The sequence below is a fragment of the Leucoraja erinacea genome, chromosome 33 (assembly GCF_028641065.1).
Source record: "Leucoraja erinacea ecotype New England chromosome 33, Leri_hhj_1, whole genome shotgun sequence".
NCBI lineage: Eukaryota > Metazoa > Chordata > Chondrichthyes > Rajiformes > Rajidae > Leucoraja > Leucoraja erinaceus.
Genome location: NC_073409.1, coordinates 1,720,886 through 1,745,124, shown reverse-complemented (window position 1 = coordinate 1,745,124; position 24,239 = coordinate 1,720,886). Strand labels below are relative to the sequence as shown.

The window sequence follows — 24,239 nt, the reverse complement described above, 5'->3', positions numbered from 1 at the left end:
TAAAGTCGGCCTTTCCTGATTTCTAAAATGCTCCAAATCCCCCTAAATCTTTACTATCCATGTACCTGTCCAAATGGCGCTTTAGACATCATGCAAATATGTAACTGGAACCAAAGTAGTAAAGCTGTCACAATGTTTCAACAACAATACTGGTACATGGTTACTACTAGTGCCATGTAACCATCAACAATACAGATTGGTTATTGTTTTCATGCATACACGCACACATTCATGTGCATGAAAGCTACTACAATGTTGCTAATCAGCTTAGTTTCTAATTATGGAAACAACCAATATATAGTAAATTGCATCACCTGAAGGTGTAACTGCAGATTTTATTACCTTGCAATAGTGGGCCAAATGTTATTAGACTGAACCCTTGAACCACCCAAAATCTCCAGTGCTTCTACCTCCCTGGTTTGGTTTAGTTTAGGTTAGTTTAGAGATACAGCACAGAAACGCACCCTTCAGCCCACTGAGTCCGAGCTGACCAGCTGATCACCCCGTACTCTATCCTACACACTAGGAACAATTCATAATCTTTATCGAAGCCAATTGACCTACAAACCTGTACGTCTTTGGAGTGTGGGAGGAAACCAGAGAACCCAGAGAAAACCCACACGGTCACGGAGAGAACGTATAAACTCTGTACAGACAGCACCCATAGTCAGGATCGAACCCGGATCAACTGCACCACTGTGCCACCCCAGGCCTGGTGTGGGTGCAATGGGCAAACTGCTGGCCTCGAGAAAGGCAGTAGTTTTCTTACTAAAAAACACTTAGTAATTTAGTTCACTAAAAACATTGTTTGGTTTTAGATTGAAAGTGTTTGTAAATTTGTCAAAGAACAAAAGAATTGGAGAATTTTAGAAAGGATGACTTTAACAAAAGGAGACGATTAAATATTACGGAGCAAGACATAAAAATGGTTTGTAATTTCTCAAGGAAGAAGTTTTTTTTAAATGTTGGTCTTTTCAGAGTTCAAAAAGAGGAATTGATATTTTGTGTAAAGACAAATAATATTTAAAGCATACAAAAATATGAAGTACTACATTTAAAACGTACTGGGCAAACTAATGGGTTGAGGGTTGTCAAATTTTGATCCCATACCTATATCTTAGGGTTTAAGGGGTGAACATCATTATGAGAATTGTAACAAAATTTCCAAGATTCTGGTAAAGTCTCAGGAAATTGAACAGCAGTGTTAAGTTTGATGTTGAACAAAAGAATGTTGAATGAAAATAGTGATGGAAGTAGTTGTCAAAACAAATGATTGGGAAATGCTGTATCTGTGATATGGCAAAAAGAAGCACTGAGCATGATTAGGCAAAATTAATGTGACCTTATGAAGGGAACATTATTTAATCGCTTTTTTAACATTTTGTGGGTAGGGGGGTTATATAGATTTTTTAATTACATGGTTTTAGATTTTCTAAAGGCGTTTGATAAGATGAAAAAGTCACTCTGCAAGATGCACACTTAAAGGAAATATGTTTCATATACAGATAGTGGCGGAAGTGACAATAAATGGTTCATACAGGTTGGCAAAAGTGGAATGCCTTGAAATGTTCCTTGGGTTTTCTGCAATCTACAGTAATAACAAGTGAAGGAATTGTGAATACTGTATTTGGCTTCTTGATGTGATAGTGATATGTGGGATGTGACATTGATCAGAATCTCACATCGAATGATTCTGACTTTTAGGCATCAATTAGCTAGCACGTATTCTCCAATGGGTTTTCATTCTCTCAGAGGTATAGAAATTATCCAGCACTGAAATAGGCTGGACAAAGCAGACTATAGACAAGCCAACCCGCAACAAGGGACTGGCCTTCTAATTCCTGTGAACCTTTCTACAAGACACAGTCAGATGTGGGATGGAATACTGTCCACTTGGCTGGATGCAAGGCTCAGCACCATCTTGCACAAAGCCTCCCAATTAATTGATATCCCTTCCACTACAGGTGCATAGACTGTGTGCACTGAAGTTATTTGCCTTGACTACCCCGACATCTCCAAAGCCTCACTCTCTATTACCAGAAAGTACAATGGATACATGGGAACACTAATTGGTCTTCCAAATTGTACAAAATATTGACTTGGAAATATATTGCTGGCTCTAATTTCTGGAGCATTCTCCTCGACAGCAATATGAGATTACTCTCACGTGGACTGTAGTGATTCAAGAATGTGGCTCTCCCTACCACCTTGGGGGCAATGAGGCATGAGCAATAAATGTTGAGGTTCGCATCAATGCCCATATTTTGAGAAAAACAAAAATAGTTTCACTTGCCCATGCTTGCTATAATGCGAGTTTGTATATGATTTGACAATATCTATTCCATTGGATTAAAAAGAGGAAGCGAGCACTGAATGTGGCCAGAGTACAAACATTGAGTCCTGTCTATCCCTCTGTAGTGTATTGTAACCCTGTCATCTCTTCACCCACTGACCTTTCTGCAGACTTGGCTAATGATTGGGAGGAAGACTCAAATTTTCATTCATCTACAGTCTCTTGTGTCACAAATTTTAACGTGTTTTCCTCTGGTGCTGAATCTTTGTTGCCTGTTGTGTAGCATGTTGATGTTTAGTTATCTCAATTTATGCATGCTACCATCACATTGGAATAAGTACACTTGGTAATTCTTCATCGGGCTCAATGGTTTTATGGTAGCATTTTGTCTTTTTCAAAGCTATCAGAAAATTATAATGCCCTTCATTTTTGATGACTTTCTGTAACGTGTTCAGAGTTCAACTGCTAGGTATGTTGTAGTGTATGATTAACATCATAATATGAGAATGTTTAACCATAAGTTACTGTGGTAGTTCACCTGTTTCAGTCATTGTTTAGTACAATTGATTTGTAACAGTGCTGTGCCTTTTGTGCTTTTACATACAATCCAATGAAGAGTAGAGATGAATGAGAAAATTACTTCATGCAGTAGAAGCAAAGACAAACTGTTTCTTAGGGTGAGCCCCTCGAAGAATCATTTAATTTGGGGGGATTTTACCTTTAATGAGATTAAAGAACTTGCTGGGTTGTTTTTTCAGGTTTGTGGTAAAGAATTCAACCGGATGTACAATCTGCTGGGTCACATGCACCTCCACTCGGACAGCAAGCCGTTCAGATGTCCATACTGTTCCAGCAAATTTACCCTCAAAGGCAATTTAAGCCGGCACATGAAAGTCAAGCATGGTGTCATGGATATTGTTCTCGATGGACAAGGTACAGTACAGATGCTTGTACTCATGGCATATTATAAACTGAGATTGAGATTGAGATTGTTTCACTTGTTGCTTTTTAAAATCAGTCACAAAATCCTGATGCATTTCGTGAAACATGTAGTTGGTACTGTTGTAATCATCAATGTAATTTTACACAAAAGTTTGTTTTGTACGTCTGACTCTGCATTAGATTAGTGCTGTCTGAAGAAGGGTCTCAACCTGAAACACCCCTAGTTCCATGTTATTCCACTTTCATATCCACTACCTACACACTAGGGGCAATTTACAGCTGTCAATTAACCTTCAAACCCACATGTCTTTGGGATGTGGGAGGAACCGGAGCATCTGGAGGAAACCCACACGATCACAGGGATAACACGCAAATTCAATACACCCGAGGTCAGTTCGAACCCGGGTCCCTGGCGCTGTGAGGTAGTGGCTCTACCAGCTGCACCACCGTGTTTTCAGAATAAAATTAGAAGTGGGAGTGAGATAGTATAGTAACTGAAAAGCATTCTTGGATTCTGAAATGTAAAGAGAAAGTCATATCTGAGAGAATTTATTTGTGTGTCCCATCCTGAACTATTAAGTTAGTTTTTATGTTGTTTCCCTGTGGAAATCTCAGTATGTATAAGTGCTGATTATGTCTGTGTATCCATGTGTATGCAAGATGCAGCTGGGATGGTCATTGGAAACTTCAGACAGAAATTGTTCCTTCCGTATCACCTGCTGAATAATCCCCACAATGTACTGCCGTCAATCGGCGATGCCTAGATGCTTGTGCATGTCCATTCAGACCCCTGAATGTACAACGTAAACCTATCTCGTATGAGAAGAATTGGTGCGGAAAACAAAAAAATTGAGACAAACCGTACAACTGACAGTTTTAATTTTAAAAAGTACGAAGATGTTGGATGATTCGAGGAATCGGAAAATAAGGAGGTTGTTGACATTGACTATAATGTCGTCTCCTTGCTGAGCCCTTGATATGCTTACTATTGAAATGCAGTCAATTGCATATCAAGCATGACAATCAGTTTAGACAGGAAGATTCTACAACCAGAGAATATTGATCTGCTCTCTAGTCTTGGATGGTGATGAGCCGTCTGCTCTTTATTTTGAACAGTTGAAAGGGACTTTGCCAAATGTACAGCCTGTTCAAAATGGGATTGAGGGGAAGGTGTTAGATATTGTTTAGAATGAAACAGAATAAGCATTTGTAGAGAGAAGTGGTCCAGGGAGGCATTTTCTTATCTCAGAAGTAACATGCAAGTGAAATAAAGTAGAATAGAGGCAACAGGCCAACACACACGAGCTGAAGATTTGCAAGCTTTCAATCTCAAACTAAACATCTTTTTAAGGTGAGAAACTGAGACTTGTACATTAGTGTGATATAGAATATCAGAGGTTGTGATGCAAGCTTAACCAGGGGACAAGAGCATCTGAGCTCAAGGTGCTTCAATGCCATACTGAGGGTTTGTTGCAATTTTGGAGTTGCAAATGTGCATCTGAGGCAATGAGCAGTTAAATGACACATTTTCACACGTTTATTAATGTTTGGAATTTGCTTTAAACTAGTGATCCCTTCATTCCTTTGACACTTCCTTTTTTCTCACAGAAAGTTTATTGGACATTGGACATTCTGAACACATGGAAGGTCAGCAAGTAGACATTGATGATTATGAAGAAAATTCTTTTGATTACACAGCAGGGAGAAAAGGTCCCGATGACACTTCAGATTCAACAAAAATGTCGGATGAAGAAAGTATAAGAGATATATACTTTACTTTTGAAAAAGAAGCTGAACGATACGGAATGGACTTAAAACCGTAACTGAAGTGAAGCCAAAAATTAAATTGATCCTGTGCTTTGACCATTGTTAATTGTGCATAGCTTTTTATTAATGCTACAGTTGCAGATTTGAAATTACATTCCAACTCAGTCTATGTTCACAAAAACATTGTAATGTGAATCCATTTTACACGTTACTAATCTCAGGGTTCTGTGAGGATTTTTTCTTTAAGACGGTCTTTTCTGGACCAAAGCAGATGACTACTACCAAAATTATGTTGGTCTTTACTGTGTAAAATGTAACTTCAAAATAGGTTCTGTATATAAACATTAAACACACACACTTACTGGCAGTAATTCATTGAATTACATCGTGGAGTGGCTTTTGTGGATTTATTTTCTTACTGGACTATATAATCATCTACAATAGCAATAAAAATAACAAATCTGTTTAATGATTGTGTGAACGGAAGAGTTTCTTTGGCTGACCTGAAATTTAAATTCATTAAAATTGAAGAGAAGAAAAAAAACATGAAGTGACAAGGGATGAACCTGCTAAGGTGCTCTCCAAACCAAGATCTCTTCCAACCACCCTCATTTTATACCATTGGCAAATCACTATCTTTTCTGCTAAATTTCTCTTACACAAACATTCTGGATAGCATAAATGACTTGACTACAACTGGATTTAAACATCTCCCTGGTTTCCTGTGGATGGAGATGTTTAAAACTAGATGTAGTCATCAATTATCCCATCTCATAATCGACACATGAGCTTATGGACTCATTGGTTACTAAGCTTAAGACCAGCTCATTCTGACTTTCTCCTACCCCACTAGGTAAGATATATATATAGCTTTATTCTTAGCCCCAAACTTGCTTAATGTTCTATAATTCTTTCTTTAAGCTTCTCTATTTTTCTTTAAGTCACTCCTTAAAGGACCTACACTGAACCAAACGATTAGCTGCCCTAATAAGGCTCTGCATCACTTCTCTGTGAAGTGTCTTGGGTTGGTTGTGTTGTAGATGATTTGTTGAAGCTGTACAAATGCAAGTATTTAACAGGAAGGTTGGAAGAGAGAAGGTAAGTAAGTGTTGGTGGGCAGAGGGGATTATTTGGGACTGTTAATCTAATAGCACTTATGCAATATTAAATAATTTGGAAGACCAAACTAACCAACTTTTTGTCAACTATAAATTTTTGTCTCTGTATTGGAAGCCAACTATCTTATGGTTTAAGGAAATACTCAGATGACTAGGCTTAAAGTTCTGCAATTCTTGTGGGATTATATTATGTTGGTCTTTACATGGTAAATGGTAGGGAATTGAAGAATACAGTTGAACAGAGGGATCTGGGTATAACCGTGCATAGTTCCTTGAAGGTGGAATCTCATATAGATAGGGTGGTAAAGAAAGCTTTTGGTATGCTAGCCTTTATAAATCAGAGCATTGAGTATAGAAGCTGGGATGTAATGTTAAAATTGTACAAGGCATTGGTGAGGCCAAATCTGGAGTATGGTGTACAATTTTGGTCACCCAATTATAGGAAGGATGTCAACAAAATAGAGAGAGTACAGAGGAGATTTACTAGAATGTTGCCTGGGTTTCAACAACTAAGTTACAGAGATAGGTTGAATAAGTTAGGTCTTTATTCTCTGGAGCGCAGAAGGTTAAGGGGGGACCTGATAGAGGTCTTTAAAATGATGAGAGGGATAGACAGAGTTGATGTGGACAAGCTTTTCCCTTTGAGAATAGGGAAGATTCAAACCAGAGGACATGACTTCAGAATTAAGGGAAAGAAGTTTAGGGGTAATATGTGGGGGAACTTCTTTACGCAGAGAGTGGTGGCGGTGTGGAATGAGCTCCCAGTGGAAGTGGTGGAGGCAGGTTCATTGGTATAATTTAAAATAAATTGGATAGGCATATGGATGAGAAGGGAGTGGAGGGTTATGGTATGAGTGCAGGCAGGTGGGACTAAGGGGAAAAAATTTTGTTCGGCACGGACTTGTAGGGCCGAGATGGCCTGTTTCCGTGCTGTAATTGTTATATGGTTATATGTTATATGGTTATATGTAGAATGAGTTTTTAGTCACATTAAGACAAAGAAACAGTTTTAAGTCACATTGAGGAATACCAACTCTTCAGGTATAGTTCAATACAGATTTGTGGACAGGTTGGAGAATGGACTGCAAAAAGCCAGCCACCCACGCACACAAAGACATCTGTCACTTTAGAAAAGCTGGTAGACAGATTTGGGAGAAGAAAATGCTCAACAGCACTGAAGATCAGTGATGACCAAGAACATTTTTAGGGCTAAGAAAGCACCACTTTCACCACTTTTGTCTTCCTTTGGCTGCTAGGTTCCTTTGGTATAGGGAATTCAACTGTAGGTTATGTATTCACATGTTTAACCAAACCCTCGTATAGATGAGACAAAACGCTGGAGTAACTCCACAGGTCAAGCAGCATCTTTGGAGAACATGGATAGATGAGATTTTGGGTTGGAACCCTTTTTCTGACTGATTTAGAAGGGTTCTGACCCAAAATTATACTTATCTACGTTCTCCAACAATACTGCTTGACCTGCTTGTTGGTCTGTTTTGTGTCTTTGGTATAAACCAGCATCTGCTAATACTTGTTATTACAGGGGTAGGAAGGAAAACGGCAGATGCTGGTTTAAACCAAAGATAGACAAAAAGTTGGAGTAACTCAGCAGGACAGGCAGCATCTCTTGGAATAAGGAATAGGTGACGATTCAGATTGAGATCCTTCATTATACTGTAGGTAGACGGAGGGAGCCATTAACCTCTTCCTTATCCGTTATGTTGTGAGGTTCTTAAATGGTCAACATCCTCCAACTCATTTGATGTAAAGAAAAAACCTCTAATTGGTCCCAGTGTTGCCAGAAATCATTAGGTAAGATTATTTACAGATGTTGCCCTCCACTGAAAAGCAGCAATACCATGTTAAAATGTACAGCATTGTGACTTTCTACAAAACTATAGTATCAGTCGAATGACCAACAAATTCACACTAATGTCACATTTGTCTCAATGAGTTCCAAAACCCTGCCACTTGTGGTTAAAAAAATGTGTAGAGCGCCATCTGCTGGCTGTTACTTGAAACCTTTGTTTCCATGCATTGCATGTTTCCTTTGGTGTAGTAGCATCGGTCTCATCATAGTGATCTGAGCAACATACATTCGGCATTCATTTGCTACGAACGATTACAAAGCATTAGCTTGGGTGGTGCACTCGGGAGGGGACGGGGATGGCCCATCCAGTGGTGGTTCGCCAGTGTCAGAAACACGTGATCGATCCTGGCTGCGGATGAGGTGCAGGTCTGTGTCCATGCCGCCAAATGTTTTTCACTTGGAATAACGAACTCGCTTATAAATGCCAAATTTGTTACACCAAGTAATAATTATTTGTTTTGCCTGCACAGTTACTTTGTTGCATAAACTGTCCTTTGGAATGAAAATCAAAACAGTATACAAAGTTGCACTTTAAAATGTTTTTTATTGCTTCTTGTTAATTAATGCCAACTTCATTCCTAGTGACAAATATATTACAGATCTTGAAATGTTTCACAATACAAAACTCACATCAATTCCCAACAAACTTCTGTACAATGTCCTCCCAGGCAATACTGGGAAATCAGATCCTTAATAAATTTAAAACTTAAAAAAATATGTAATGACTGGCTTTTTCCCCTTCTATTTGATGTGACTTTATTCTTAAGTTAAAATGAGGTAAAATGGATCTTTTAGACCATCTACTTCTTGCCTAGGGCTTTTTCCAAGTTATTCTTTATAGCATCCAAGAAGTCAGTAGTGTTCACATAATGTTCGTTCAGTCGGACACTGCAGAAGGAAAATAGAAAAAAATCAATTTTAAGACAAATATTTATCTCGTGATTAAGTTCTCCTGCATCCTTATTTAAAAAAAAATCTAGGGCATATCTACATGAGGCCTTGCAATTGATTTTCCATTTGTTAAAAATCTGCAACCACCATATGTCACCACGGATTCCTTGGGTAACAATGACAATGCAATGGTTGACATGCTGACTCCCACTCCTAAATAGTGATACAGTGCAGAAAACAGGCCCTTCGGCCCAACATGTCCCACCTACACTAGCCAAATTAACTTGTCCTCTCACCCAGGCAACCCCAGTGCATTTACTCATCACGCTCACACCTTCACATAACCGACCGTATAAAAAGTGTGGGTGACAGTAGCAGTTCCCCATGCTTCTTGCCTTTATACCCAAACCTCAACAGCTTTAAAGTACTGTTAGATTTCCCCCTCTAACCCATAATCTATGTGAAAATCAACCTAAATCCCCATGTCCTCACCGTCTAGGCTACCAGTTTCTCTAATTCACATGGTGGCCATTCCAGTCTGGATTCTAATATGAATGCTCCAGGACAGCCCCCTAATAAATGCATACTAGTCAAGTGCTGAGATAAACCTAGCTGATAAGTGATTTGTGCACTCTCTTTGTACAGATCAAACAGTTCATCCTAAACAACCTTGTATTATCAGCATAATTTTAATTGTAAAATAGTAAATTAATCAAAATCTCAGAAGGACTTGGAATAACAATTGATGTAATTAAAACACTAAACTTACTGGCTGAGTCCATGGATACAACCAGCCAGATCCTTTGTCATGACACCACTCTCAACTGTTTCAACGCAAACCTGTTCCAATGTTAGAGCAAACCTTTAAAGGGAAAAATTATGTTAGAGTATCTGTATTAGCACATTTAAATATAACAAGTTACAATTGAATTGAATCCAATACTGTTGTTGCAGATAGAAGCTATACCTGAACAGTTCCTGGAGGATTAATACCAGATTTGGGACTGGTGAGCATTTTGCTAAAACACGGAACGTGGTCATTTTCAGGAATCTCTCTGATGTCAGCTGCAGGGTGCGATATGAATCAAGGAAGTGTTGCCCGAGACCAGGAAACACATTCCTGATGTCAGCTTTTACATTCACCTCTGCCAGTCAAGCAATGACACCCAGCCACAGGATGGATAAGGGACTACACCTGTACTTGAAAGGTCTTTCCCAGGCACTTATGCAGCCTGACAGTCAATCTCTTACTATTCAGGAAATCCTCCCAGTAAGGCCAGTTAAGAAATGAGTACTAGTTGTCAGGCGTTTGGGCGGCTAAGGCTATGTAGATGAAATCCACATGGTCCTATCTACAAATGTTTACAATGTTGTACAGCATTAATAAATCAGTCAGTGACCAAACTAAAACCATTTTAGGGCTAGATTAATTCCACAGGCTCCCCAGTGACCTCTGCAGTCAGAAGACAGTACTGACATGATTGGACTAATCACCGAGATGAATGCAATGGCTCCATAGGACCATTGATAAGCAGCTTGGATCTCAAACCCAAACTCATCCAGAGATACATTATTGAAATGGTAAAAAAAAAACAGGGTGATCAAAGAGTGCAACTGACTACACGCTAAATACATTTTTAAATGACTAAGTTATGCCAGTAGTTTCCTAACAGGTCACAGGGGACCCGTGGAATGAATCTGATCCTAAAACTATTTTAATTTGGTCACATGATCCATATCCTTCCAATATCTATATAAAAGCATCTTAGATACCACTGTAGTATCTGCGTCCATGGCAGCCAACACTTTACAATTTAACTGATTATTCAAGAAATATTTAACCCATGTCTTTACCTAATGAGCTCTTGATTGTCATCCAGCTTCCCACGGTGTTCAAGGCCTCGAGTCCATGCAAAAATACTAGCAATAGGATTGGTGCTAGTAGGATTGCCCTGCAAAAGGAACATTCAGATCAGCCTTTTCCAACCAAGAATATAGTGTAGTTGTTTCACCGAAGCCATGATATTAACACAGACTTAAATATTTAAAGATTTAACTCTGCATTATCAAAATTGTTTTTAGTTGAAATTAGGACAATCTAACCAGCTTTAGTAATTTCAAAGAGAATGGGTTAATTACTCAGAGGAACAAAATAGGGCTGGAGGATAAAAGCAATGAATGGAATTAATTGAACTTCTAAAGAGCCAATACAGGCGTGACAATGGCACCACAGGAAATGTAGATTGTAATTAATAAATTCAGAGTTTGAGATTAATTTTACAAAAGCCTACATTTAAAATCCTTATTTAAAAGGCTCCCTTTTGGATTAACACCAATGAGCATGGTAGTTAATGCAAGTTCAAGCCCAATTAAGCATGAATTATTGTAAGGATGCCCAGATAAATTAGGTTTATGATTGGGCTTACTCAGTATAAAAGGGCCCAATATTTATTTTTGGAATAGCAATTCTCAGAGGACATATTTGTGAAACCATTTAAGCACTGTTATACAAACATCGGGGTTGTGTGAGACAAAGCAGTGCAAAGGAAAAACAAAGCCCCAGTAATCTTCACTCCCAATGCCACAGCCCATTTTCCCCAACCATCAACCTCACTGCATACCTTCTGGTGTTCTCTGTAGTGACGCGTGACTGTGCCATGAGCGGCCTCTGCTTCAATTGTCTTCCCATCAGGACAAACCAAAACAGAAGTCATCAAGCCAAGAGAACCAAATCCTAAATAAAAACAAGAAAACATATATAAAACAGACCAGTTGATTATTCAGCATCACTTTAATTTGGGATCTTCAACATTGTCGTAAAGCACTGCGATCTGCCTTTGCAATAATATTTATATTATAGATTTACTGGCTTTACAACACAAATCATTTTCAATACTATTTTAAGCTTACTGGCACAAAGCAAATGGAGCACTCAAAGCAAGAAGACTTTCAATCCTTATAGGGTCAGAGAGGTTGAAACTGCACTTCTAATTTTGGTATGAAATTAGACATGTATTATTAGCACAGATGGTAGAATTAGAGCATGAAAACAGGCTCAGCTAACCTGTCTGTGCCGACTAAATCTGTATTCTGGCTGGTCACTTTTACCTGCACTTGGCCCATGTCTCTAAACCAGAGCTGCCAAGTTTTGTCAGAGCATTTTAGTATTCTAGTACCTGAAAACCAGTATTATACTGAGGAAATCAGTATTTTTACGCGGTGCCATATTTCTGAAAAAAGTTTTCTTCCTATGTGCGGTCACACCCATGTAAGAGTACAAGAATGCATAACTCTTCTATGCACCTAACTTGACAGTGCATTCATTGCCATCTCTTTGTATACTGCTGTTTGAACGGCTGCTTCCTGCTTTTAGCACCAAATGATGATGTGGAAGCCATTTTGGAAGCCCCCTTCTCTCTCCCTCCTTCCTTCCTTCCCCTCCCTCTCTCCCACCCCCTCCCTCTTCCCCCTTCCTTTTTTCTCCCTCCCACACTCTCTCCTTCTCCCTCCCCTAACAGTCTGTGACCTACAGCACTGTAGTCATTGCGCTCTGTGTATAGGCAATAGTGCACCAGCTGGGAGCGCTATTTTTAGAACCCATCGCGCTGTTCGTTTAAATTCCCACACGTTAAACTGACAACGCTGTGTAAACCTGGAGCGGGACAGGTAGATTAAAGTTTACAAAAATAATCATGCAGATCTTGAAATTTAAAATACTAATAGGTTTAATCTGCTATAATTATTAGAGGTACAGTATGACTTTTTATATCCTTGCATTTTTTAAGCAGCAAGATGAAACAGGAAGTCGGGCTGATTTTAAAAATAAAAATCCGTATTTTACAAAGGAAATCCGTACATCCGTATTCTGATCGCATTTCCGTACAAAATACGGAAAATCCGTACTACTTGGCAGCTCTGCTAAACCCTTCCTATCCATACACATGTACAAATGTTTTTAAGATTACCCTGGAAGATTCCTTGTGGCCTTGCTTTTAACAGATCTTGGCTGATCATGCTTTCAACAGAATCAACGTCCTCAGTATCTACATGGGCTATAAATGGACTCTCCAACCCCTGCATTTTAAAATTTCTCCAGCCCCAGAAATACACTACAAAGTCAAACTGGGTAAAAAAAAAACAAAAAAAAAAACATACTTTCCCCCTTTCCAATTTCTTCTCAACTGTCACCCTATGCTTTCTTCAGCTTCCGTGGACAGAGCCGAGTGAAATATACATTGTTAGATTTCAAAGACAAGTTTACTAATGATGGTTAAAATATGCAATCACCTTGAGCTAGAATATCAGACTGCACATCACCATCGTAGTTCTTGCAGGCCCACACAAATCCACCAGAGGATTTCAGCACTTGAGCAACCATATCATCAATGAGGCGATGCTCATACCATATGCCAGCCTTCTCATATTCTCCTTTGTACTTTCTGTGGGAGAAAATGATTAAATCCAAAATGATAACTCAACACAAAAAAACAATTTTAATAATCATACAACTCAGTTGATATTTTTAAGGCAGAGATAAATAAAAAGATTTTTGATTAATTCAGATATCAGAGGTTATGGGAGAATGCAGGAGAATGGGGTTAGGAGAGAGAGATAGATCAGCCATGATTGAATGGCAGAGTAGACTTGATTGGGGCAAATGACCTAATTCTACTTCTATCCCTTATGACCTTAGTACAATAAACAAAAAGGAACAGTGAATGTTTTCTGATGACCTGTTGAAAGTAATGGTTCCTTTATTCATTGCCACTTGTTCTGCCACTTTAAAAATGTCCCAAAACGTCATGCTACCCTCAACTATATTAGTAGCACAGTCAATTTAATAAACATGCAATTCATCATTTTTGCCATTGAACCTTCATCAGTTTTTCTCCACCAGATGAATCACAAATTGTAGGACAGCTTGGAATGGCAGAATTCCAATAGCTGAATGATAGTGGCTACAGGTACATGTACATTTTGATGTGATATCTCAAAGTTTAAAAATGTCATCCTTTATTTTGGACAAAGGTTGTAAGAGAAGCAAGACATACTTACTGCTGAAAAATCTCTTCAAAAATGTCCTTGAAACGCCCATCATAAGCTTTTAGAATAGTATTCTTTGTACTCATGTAAAGTGGCCACTTCTTCCGCAGAGCATATTGAAAGCAGCTGTGTGCAAAGCCACTGATGGACTAAAGAAAACAAGAGGAGTCAGTCTGACTGGAAGGTATAAACAGGCATTCTTAATTCAAATATTTCATTTCAAGCTCATTAACCACCCTGTCTGAATAATGGGCAGATGCAAAGAGTGCATCCATTGGAGTGTTTACATTACACCATGGAGTCAACAATCAAGCCATTTTTAAAAATAATTTTTCTTTAAATTAAAGGATTGGAAGACAGAAAAAAATACTCAGCAGCTCAAAATTGCCCTGATCCCATTTGCCAAATCTGCAGGTAACATTGCAAATACTGCACATCAAAGCAATGTTACACGTTGTTAGGGCCGAATGCCGATTCCAGGCTTGAACGTACCAGATTTGCTGACTACCATCCTCATGGCCATGTCATAACAAGACACAACTCTACCCCAAAAAGGGGAATGGGCACCCACTCAAAATACTAAAGGTAGGATTGCAACTCCATAGAAAACAACAGCCTTGCCCCAAGGAGTTGCACATTAAAGAAAATCCCACACTGGTCCTCCAGCAGACCTGTCTAGTTGTGAAAAAGGCATCATTAGAAATGGAGAAATTACCTCATCGGTGTTGTACATGCCCATTCCGACCCCACCGCCTGGAAAGTCAAACACCTCCCACTCCTTAACAGCACTGCCATCCTTTGGAGTGAAGACCAACTTGAATTTTCCTGGTTTGTCCACCACAAAGTCTACAGCTTTGTACTGTAAAATAAACTCAAGTTAATCGATTGGAGATACACAAACATCTAAATAATTTTAAAAAGATAGCAACTAAGAACAAAATTCTATAATATGAAATTGATTATTTCAACTCCAATTAAAGACTGCTGAATGCAAAACAAAATGTATGCATAGGTGTACTACACTGAATGAGAGAATAGAATTAAAATTGAAAATTACCCTTCGTAAATGACATTAAAAAAGGATATGCTGGACGAAAAATATTGGTCTGCATTGAGTGTTACCAAACAGGGCTCATCTGAATCAACCAGACAGGCAGAGGCAATAACATTCTTAATGAAATTAGACAAATAAACCGAAATGGCAATATGGTCATTCCTAGATAGATCACAATTTATGAATCACTTACCTGGTCACCATGTGCATGTCTGCCAATGGTAATGGGTTTAGCCCAACCGGGAACTAAGCGGGGGATGTTGTTGCAGATTATTGGCTCACGGAAGACTGTACCACCCAAGATGTTTCTGATTGTACCATTTGGACTCTTCCACATGTTCTTCAGTTTAAATTCTGCAAAATCATGAACAATAGAGGTATCAATTTAACAACTCAAAGAATGATCAACAGTCAAGGTGCATTCACATTTCAACATTTTAAATACAGAAAAGTCTTGCACCACTCGAAAAGTGAATTAAATGACCTTCTACATGCTTCCAGTTGTAGTTCAATATCTGACATTGCATTCAAGTTGTAATCGTAACTGCAACATAAACACAAATTAAACTGCTTCATAATGCCTCAATCTCTCTTTTGTGCTTTATAACACAAACAGGTGTTTCTGGCCATGTGTTGACTGCCACCCCATTTCACCTAACGACAATCAGCATCCTCTTCTGGAGACTGGAATCTTAAGCAAAACAAAGTACTGGAGGAACTCAGCAGGCCAGGCAGCATTGGTGGATGGAAAGGACAGAGTGTGCCAGGACAGGACTGAAGGGTCCCAGCCCAAAATGTCATCCGTCCATTCCCTCCACATTTGCTACCTGACCTACCGAGTTCCTCCAGGACTGTTTTGCTCAGCATTCACTTCCAATCCTTTCACACTGTGATCTCCACCTCACCAGTGCAATATACATCTTATTGGAGTGACAGTCCAACCACTTCTTGCAATAAAGCATTCATTAGTTTTACAGAGGAGACTATTTGGCCATTTGGGTTTCAAGGTCAGTTTATTGTCACATGTACCAATTAAGGTACAGTGAAATTTGAGTTACCATACAGCCATACTACGTGAAAAGCAACAAAACACACAACCACATAAAGTAAAAGTTAACATAAACATCCACCACAGCTGCTTACCACATTCCTCACTGTGATGGAAGGTAAAAAGTCCAATCTTCTCCCTCTTTATTCTCTCGCAGTTGGGGCTATGGAGCCATCCATAGTCGGGGCCATCAAAGCTCCAATATCCAAATCCCACTACACCCTTTTCTGCCACCTTGTGTCTCTAGGGTTTCAACTCATTTTCTCACATCCATCAACATCTCCAATTATTTTGCCCACAGTAATGAATAATTTATAGTCGCCAAATAACCTTCCAGCACGAGTTTGGGACATGGAAGAGACAAGTACCAGGTGGAAACATGGAGCCATGCAAGAACATGCAAACTCCACACACAAAGCACACAGTCATAATTAAACTGGGAACACTAGAAAAAGCTAAACGTCTGCCAAACAGACAGCCTTTATATAAATGCACTTTTGCAAAATACGAATATGCTATAAGAAAACTTGCATCCTTGCATCAACAGCATGGTTACATTATTGTAACAAAAGCAGTGCAGCATCAGGCAGCATCAGACTATGTCCATGGAAAGCAGTGCAGTTATGGTAATGCAGTACTTATCACTCCTACTAAATTTGGGCTAGTTTTGATGCTTCCATATATTTCTAATGAACGCTTTCAATTATAGGACACATCGGGATTTTTTTTCCAGCTTAGTTTATTTTTGAACAATTATCTCATGTACATATTTAACCTAGATTGACATCATCATGGCCACATCATCATCAATAAATTAGGCAATTTGTTTTGTTAATTGAAGGTTAAATATTGGCAGAAAATTAGAATCTGGTTTAGTTCAACCAAATAAGAGACTATTACATTAACTTAGGTCTTCTTATCACCAGTGCAGCAACATGGCAGGTCTAACATAGCTGACAACTACCAGCAGAGAGCAAATTTCAGAATTTCATCGAGGCAAAATTGATATTAATTAGACCAAGATAATGCAAATCTTGAGGCACTGAAACACGAACTATAGAAATACCAAGAAATAAAATTAATCAATAGTTATAGAGGTACTAACTGAAACAGAAAAGAGAAAAGGACGCATTTACCTACTACTCTGTCCTCATCAGGAGTAATTGTAGCACATTTAACCGCAACATGATACTTCTGGGTTGCTAGTGCAGAGTCAATAGTAACCTGATCATTAGTAGCATCGCGATGTGGCAATCCCAGGTCAAAGTACTTCATCTCCACATCAACATTGGAAAGGATGAGCTAAGATTTTAAAAAGTTTATTTTCAGATTAATAATTCTCAGACATGTAATAGCAAGAAAATTCAGCAGGTTTTCAGTTTTACAATATGTCAGCAACCAAATGTTTTAATCATGATATACAGTGCCAGTTTTGATGATTCAATAATAAACAGCATTTCACAGGAATAGACCCCAAAGCCCACATTATCGGCCCAGCTACTGCTCTACACACTGAATGCCCTTCACAGAGCATTAGAAATTAAAAATCTAAACCAGTTGTGTTGTGAGATGATACAGATCTAATTTCCATTTGTGGTCACTTGCTCAAAGTTTCTGACCTTCCACCCCCACCTCAACTCAACTTTTTCCAACATTTGTCCTTTTCCCCCCGCATATTTACATCATTAATCAAAAACAAAATCCTTGAACCACTCCTGCCTATCCATTAAATCTAACCCTCATATCAATACCCTCTGGCATCAGCAATTTGAAATAGCAGCAGAATCTGAAATCGTGCATTTCCCAATCTCCGATTACATGCCTATGACACACTCACTACAAACAACTATTTGCTAACATCTTGTTAGAAAAATATTTACCCTCGAATTCAAAGAAAATTGTTATAGTGTTAAATAAAAGCTCAAATCTTCAGCGGACTTACATTACACGTTATTTACTGATTAATCCCCACAGCCAGACAAGCACTGTCAAAATTACAAGACAAAAGATTCCTACCTTCTCCTTTATAAACGTCCAGATGATGCGGGTCATCTCATCACCATCCATTTCAACCACGGGGTTAGCCACTTTAATACGCTTGTCTGCATCTGTTCAAATAAAGGCTGCTTAGTCAAATAATCCAATCATTCAATCATTAAAATTAAGACCATCTATAAAGAACAGCTTATTCAATATGGGTTTAAATGCTGTAATTGTTCTTTCCATCTTCATTAAAATTGAAGTTTGTGCTGTCTTTGAAAAGAATCACAAATTAGGATTTCTAACTGCAGCAAACCAGATCTACAGTTGCCAATGAAAGGGCAGGATCCACAAATGAACAGTTTACAGTAATGTTGTTTGAAAGAGAGAAATGTAGTATTGCAGTTTGTTAAATTTGATTATAGAAACATAGACATAGAAAATAGGTGCAGGAGTAGGCCATTCAGCCCTTCGAACCTGCACCGCAATTCGATATGATCATGGCTGATCATCCAACTCAGTATCCCATCCCTGCCTTCTCTCCATACCTCCTCCTCCCCCCCCCACCCCCAATCCCTTTAGCCACAAGGGCCACATCTAACTCCCTCTTAAATATAGCCAATGAACTGGGCTCAACTACTTTCTGTGGCAGAGAATTCCACAGATTCACTACTCTCTGTGTAAAAAATGATTTTCTCATTTCTCGGTCCTAAAAGACTTCCCTCTTATCCATAAACTGTGACCACTAGTTCTGGACTTCCCCAACATCGGGAATAATCTTCCTGCATCTAGCCTGTCCAACCCCTGAAGAATTTTGTAAGTTTCTATAAGATTCCCCCTCAATCTTCTAAATTCTAGCGTGTACAAGCCGAGTTTAACCAGTCTTTCTTCATATGAAAGTCCTGACATCCCAGGAATCAGTCTGGTGAACCTTCTCTGTACTCCCTCTATGGCAAGAATGTCTTTCCTCAGATTAGGAGACCAAAACTGTATGCAATACTCAAGGTGTGGTCTCACCAAGACCCTGTACAACTGCAGTAGAACCTCCCTGCTCTTATACTCAAATCCTTTTGCTATGAATGCTAACATACCATTTGCTTTCTTCACTGCCTGCTGCACCTTATAGATTATAATCTAGGAAACCATTGATAAATTAATTTCAGGACTATCAATGAAAATAGAGGCAATTTTAATAAACTGTAACCTCAGAACTACAGACACCAACCTGAAAAACGAAAGCAAGATTCTTCCCAATATTTCAAAAACAGCAGAAAAAAAGTGTAATGGATTTCTTAGCAATGTCTAGACGCAAACCAAAAACCTCAGTAGTTTCAAGGTTATTGTGAACTTTGAGGGCAATTATATGCACAGAATGTGTCACTGCTTTGGCATACAGCCAATTTTACATGCCCAGGATTACTCGTGCTAGTTTATAATCGCCTACTCGTGGAAAAGGAGCAAGATATTTACAAGGTGACATTCGAAGGTCGCATTATTTGCAGCAAAAAGCCAATGTCCATACAAAGTCATTTAAAAGACTCAAAACAGAAATAAAGTAATTATAGAAAAGGTATTAGTTTTGATTCAACAAAATCAAGACGATGTTCTGAATCATGAAATGTGTGGCACGCAGAAAAGAAAGCACATTAAGAATATAAGAGATACGAGGAACTGCAAATGTTGGTTTATACAAAACAACAAGTGCTGGTATAATTCAGCGGGTCAGGCAGCATCAAACATGGATGATGTTTTGGGTTGGGTGCCTACTTCAAATTGATTTTGGTGGTGGGGGAGGGAAAGATAGGAGGGAGAAGTCAGAAGAGGGGTGATGGCAGAACAAAGCCTGATCTCCAGAAATACTAGATTGCATTGCACTGTTAACTACAAAAAAGATACTGCAGATTTACTTCACACATTACTCCTCAAGTAGAATGCAGTTACAGTTGAAGCAGCATGGTTTTGCACAGGCTGCATTGTTATCTGATTAAAACCTTTTATAAAAGCAGAGGGTCTAGTTAATGTTATAACTCAGCCTTGACCTACCAGCTAGGGACTCCACTTACATGATAGAAATCAAATAATCAGAATATTGTGAAGCTGAGCAGATATACAAGTAGGCAGATGCTAATTTCTTACAGTTCTACTTGCCCTTATATCTAAAAGCATGATATTGGCCTCTGATGACACATTGCAAGGTTAAACAGGGTTAAAGAGAAATTAAATGGGACAAATACAGAAGCTTTTTCCTCTGCCTGGGAGCCGAGAAAGAGATCAGAAAGTTTTAAAATGTCGACTTAAACCACTGAGAAATTAGAAAACACTGTACAAATGCAAATAAGAAAGTTTGCCCGAAAGTAGTTGATAAAATTTCAAGAAAGCAGATTGGTAGATTGCTAGGTACACAAACTGCTGGAGAAACTCAGCGGGTGCAGCAGCATCTATGGAGCGAAGGAAATAGGCAACGTTTCGGGCCGAACCCCTTCTTCAGACTTGCTAGTTTGATTAAGAATAATATCAAGGGACGTGAAGTGGCATAAAATTAGTAGAGATAAGATTGCCAGTAGTTTAACTTAGTGGCAGTGCGTCGATCAGAAGTTGATTGGCTTTCTGCTCCCATGAGAAACTAATGAGGCCACGGATAATAAGGCACGGGAAAATGGGAAAGCACAGATGTCTTCAATACCTTTCATACTAAATATTTATCAAGTTTTCCACTGCATTTCTGCACAAGTGGTGTTTTGAATATTCACATCCACTGCTGTATTAGAAATGCTAAAATTGGAATGCGAGAATGATTTGGATTTGAGTTTCACAATATTCCTCAAGACTAGCCAAAAAGTGAGAGAAAAACATGTGTCAGCCTATCGAAATGGACTAAAGTTAAATTTTAGCGATACTAAAAATTAATTTTATACTTAGTGGTAAATAACAGAAGAATTACCATTAAAATCTAAAAATTCCCCAAAGAAAAACGGTGACATAAGGAAGCCTTTATTTATCACTATGATCCAAATGCAACATCTTGCAAAAGATGGAAACAAGCAATAAAAAGACATATGATCATTTGTTGGTGGGTTAGGGTTTGGCTGAAGAGAAAAATGAAAATAATATTTCAGGTCAATGTCCCCCACAGAGGATGCAGATCGGTGGAGAGAAAAAATGTAACCCACAGCCAGTTATACACTCTTGAAAAAATAGAAGTCAGGGCTGCAATCAGGTTGAGAGGAGATTGCCAGCACGAAATCAGCAATTCGAGATAATTCTGGAAACCCACTTTAGCAATAACAACTCTTGATTTGAAAAATGCACTAAGAAGTCAGGCCTGCAGTCACGTGCAATCCAGAGAAAATCGTAGCAATCAAGCACCAACCACATTCGAGATCAGATTACAGAACTAAGCACTCAATCCGCAGCGCCCATATCAAGTGAGATTATGCGAAAGACAACCACGAATTTATTTAAACGATTTTCCAACTGATGCCACCAGAGAATCAGGGTAATAGCCACTGCCAATCGAACCAATCCAAGACATGTTACAAGATCAGATTTGTCCACACTTTGAACTTCAATCAAATAGAGCGACCGGGGATTGTGCTGCACATGTCCTCTCCTTTCATAAAAGGAGAGAGGGCATTGGGAATATAACATGCTGGGGAGTAGCGGAAGGGAAAGGCTCACAAAGCGGATTACTGCAGCAGATGCGGGAAACCGCTGAGCGAGACGGCCACGTCAACGGGGGAGGTCGGCTGGACAGGGAGGGGACGAAACTTCAAAGGAGAGGAGGGGGAGAGGAAAAGAGGGAGGGGGGGGAATTGAAATGAGGGGGGCTGGGAGGAGAGGGAGGGGGGGGGGGGGGGGGGAGGGGGGGGGGGGGGGGGGGGGGGGGAGGAGAGGGGAGGGGAGGGAGAGAGGAGAGGAGAGGGGAGGGGAGGGGAGAGGGGGAGGGGAGGGAGGGGAGAAGAGGAGGAGGAGGGATGGAGGAGAGGGAGCGGGAGGAGAGGGAAGGGGGGGGAGAGGAGAGGAGAGGGAGAGGAGGAGGGAGGGGGGGGGAGAGGAGGGAAGGGGAAAGGAGAGAGGGGAGGGGAGGGGAGAGGAGAGGGGAGGAGAGGGGAGGAAAGGAGAGGAGGAGGGGGGAGAGGAGGAGGGAGAGGGGAGGAGAGGAGAGGAATGAAGAGGGGAGGAGAGAGGAGAGGGGGGAGGAGAGGAGGGGAGGGAGGGGAGGCGGGGAGAGGAGAGAAGGAGCGGGAGGGAGGGGGAGAGGGGAGAGAGGAGAGGAGAAGGGGGAGGAGGGGGAGAGGGAGAGGAAGGGGGAGAGAGGGGGAGGGGGAGAGGAGAGGGAGGGGGGGGGGAGAGGAGGAGGAGGGGAGGAGAGGAGAGAGAGGAGGGGGGGAGAGGAGAGGAGGGGGGGGGAGGAGAGGAGGGAGTAGGAGAGGCGAGGGGGGGGGAGGGGAGGGGGGGGGGGGAGGGAGGAGAGAGAGAGGAGAGGGGGGGGGAGGAGAGGAGAGGGGGGGGGAGGAGAGGAGAGGGGAGGAGGGAGGGGGAGAGGAGAGGAAAGGAGAGGAGAGGAGAAGAGAGGAGAGGAGGGGAGGAGGGGAGGGGGGGGGAGGGGAGAGGAGGAGGGAGGGAGAGGGGGAGGGGAGAGAGAGGGAGGGGGGGGGAGTGTGAGGGAGAGGGGGAGGGAGAGAGGGAGGGGGGGTGAGAAAGGGAGGGGGAGAGAGAGAGAGAGAGAGAGAGACAGCGAGGGAGAGAGAGAGGGGGGGGGAGAGAGGGAGGGGGGGAGTGGGAGGGAGAGGGGAGGAGAGAGGAGGAGAGGAGGGGGGAGAGGGAGGAGGGGGGGAGGAGGGAGGGAGAGGGGGGGAGGGGGGAGGGAGGGAGGGGAGGGAGGGAGGGAGGAGGCAGGAGAGGAGGGGGGGAGAGAGGGAGGAAGGGAGAGGGGGGGGAGAAGAGAGAGGGAGAGGGGGAGAGAGGAGAGGAGGGAGGAGAGGAGGGGGAGGAGAAGGAGGAGGAGGAGAGAGGGAGAGAGAGGGGAGAGAGAGAGAGAGAGATGGAGAGAGAGAGGGAGAGGGAGAGAGATAAAGAGAGAGAGCAAGAAAGATAGAGAGAGAGAGAGAGAGAGAGAGAGAGAGGAAGAGAGGGAGAGAGAGAAAGGAAGAGTGGGGGGGGAGGGGGGAGGAGAGGAGGAGGAGGGGGGAGAGGGGAGGAGGGGAGAGGGAGCGGGGGGGGGGAGGGGAGGAGGGGAGGGGGAGGAAGGGGGGGAGGAGGGGGGAGGAGAGAGGGGGGCGGGAGAGGGAGGGGATAGTAGAGGGGGGGGGGAGGAGGAGGGAGGGAGGGGAGAAGGAGGAGGGGGGGGGAGGGAGAGGAAGGGGGGGGGGCATTGCTGGGGGGGGAAGGACAGTGGTTGGGGAAGGAGGATGGGGGGGGGGGGGGGAGGAAGGAGGAGAGGGAGGAATGTAGGGAGGTTGGTTCGAGGCGCCGCCGCCGCCGACCTTGAGTTGACCTACTGGGGTAGCAAGGACATTGCAGCGGGCCGGTCACTGCAGCTTCCGGAGCGCCGCTGACCCGACCCCCACCCCCCAGACCAAAGATCCTATAGCCCCAGACTAGCACCACCGTCGTCTCCCCACCACTACCCGGGCCTACCGGCTGCAAGCGCCGTGGGACGGGGTGAGCCGAGGGCGCAGGGAGGGAGGTGGAGGTGAATGGGCCGGCGATGAGCTGCGGGATGGAGGCGGGGAGGGAGCTGATGGCGGGGAGGGAGCTGATGTCCGTCCCGCCATAACGGGGCCCGGTTACCGAGGGACTGGGTCGGCTCCACAAGGTGAAGGAGGAGATGAGAGAATGCGGCAAACACACTCACAGCTGCGCCTCTGTACCGCCTGGCAGAGTGCGGGAGCTGCTGCCGCCGCCGCCACCGCGTTAGTGCTGGGCTGGCGGCTGATGTTGGTGTTGATGCCGAGCCGGCTCCATGCCCTGAGGTAAGCTGCCATCTCTCCCGCTGCCTTTGTCGACTACTCCGCTGTTGCCGCCTCGCGCCGCCCCCCCCCCCACCACGCGCCACGCGCGTGCTTTACACCCTCGGACCGGCTTGCGTGCGCGCGCCCGCCGACAGCGCTCCGCCCGGCGTGCTTACGTCAGCAGCCGACCACCCCATTGGCCTGGTATTCCGCTTGGATGGGGAGGGGGGGGGGGCAACGAAGGACGCTGACGTCAGCGCGCCGGGCGGTCCTCGGAGG

General features: G+C 42.0%; 2 protein-coding genes across 6 annotated transcripts in view; one reads left to right on the top strand and one right to left on the bottom strand.

The window, feature by feature from the left end:
- Window positions 1-5,471, top strand: part of znf710a (zinc finger protein 710a) — a 31,845-nt gene extending 26,374 nt beyond the window's left edge. For 4 of the 5 annotated variants that reach the window (XM_055661022.1, XM_055661021.1, XM_055661024.1 and 1 more), the window contains 2 exons: window positions 3,052-3,226; window positions 4,844-5,471. In XM_055661022.1, the coding sequence (XP_055516997.1) occupies window positions 3,052-3,226; window positions 4,844-5,058 (390 nt within the window). In that variant the 3' untranslated portion in view covers window positions 5,059-5,471. Of the gene's footprint in view, window positions 1-3,051; window positions 3,227-4,843 lie in introns of those variants that run through there. The other variant, XM_055661025.1, reaches the window with a different exon arrangement.
- Window positions 5,472-8,514: 3,043 nt separating this feature from the next.
- idh2 (isocitrate dehydrogenase (NADP(+)) 2) lies at window positions 8,515-24,055 on the bottom strand. The gene is made up of 11 exons (XM_055661026.1): window positions 23,864-24,055; window positions 18,043-18,134; window positions 17,163-17,328; window positions 15,172-15,332; window positions 14,640-14,783; window positions 13,937-14,073; window positions 13,169-13,320; window positions 11,503-11,615; window positions 10,736-10,833; window positions 9,651-9,743; window positions 8,515-8,878 (listed from the first exon to the last, which is right to left on the bottom strand). Exons 1-11 carry the CDS (start codon window positions 23,991-23,993, stop codon window positions 8,791-8,793), a joined length of 1,374 nt encoding a protein of 457 aa, XP_055517001.1. The 5' UTR covers window positions 23,994-24,055; the 3' UTR covers window positions 8,515-8,790.
- Between the last annotated feature and the right edge of the window lie 184 nt (window positions 24,056-24,239).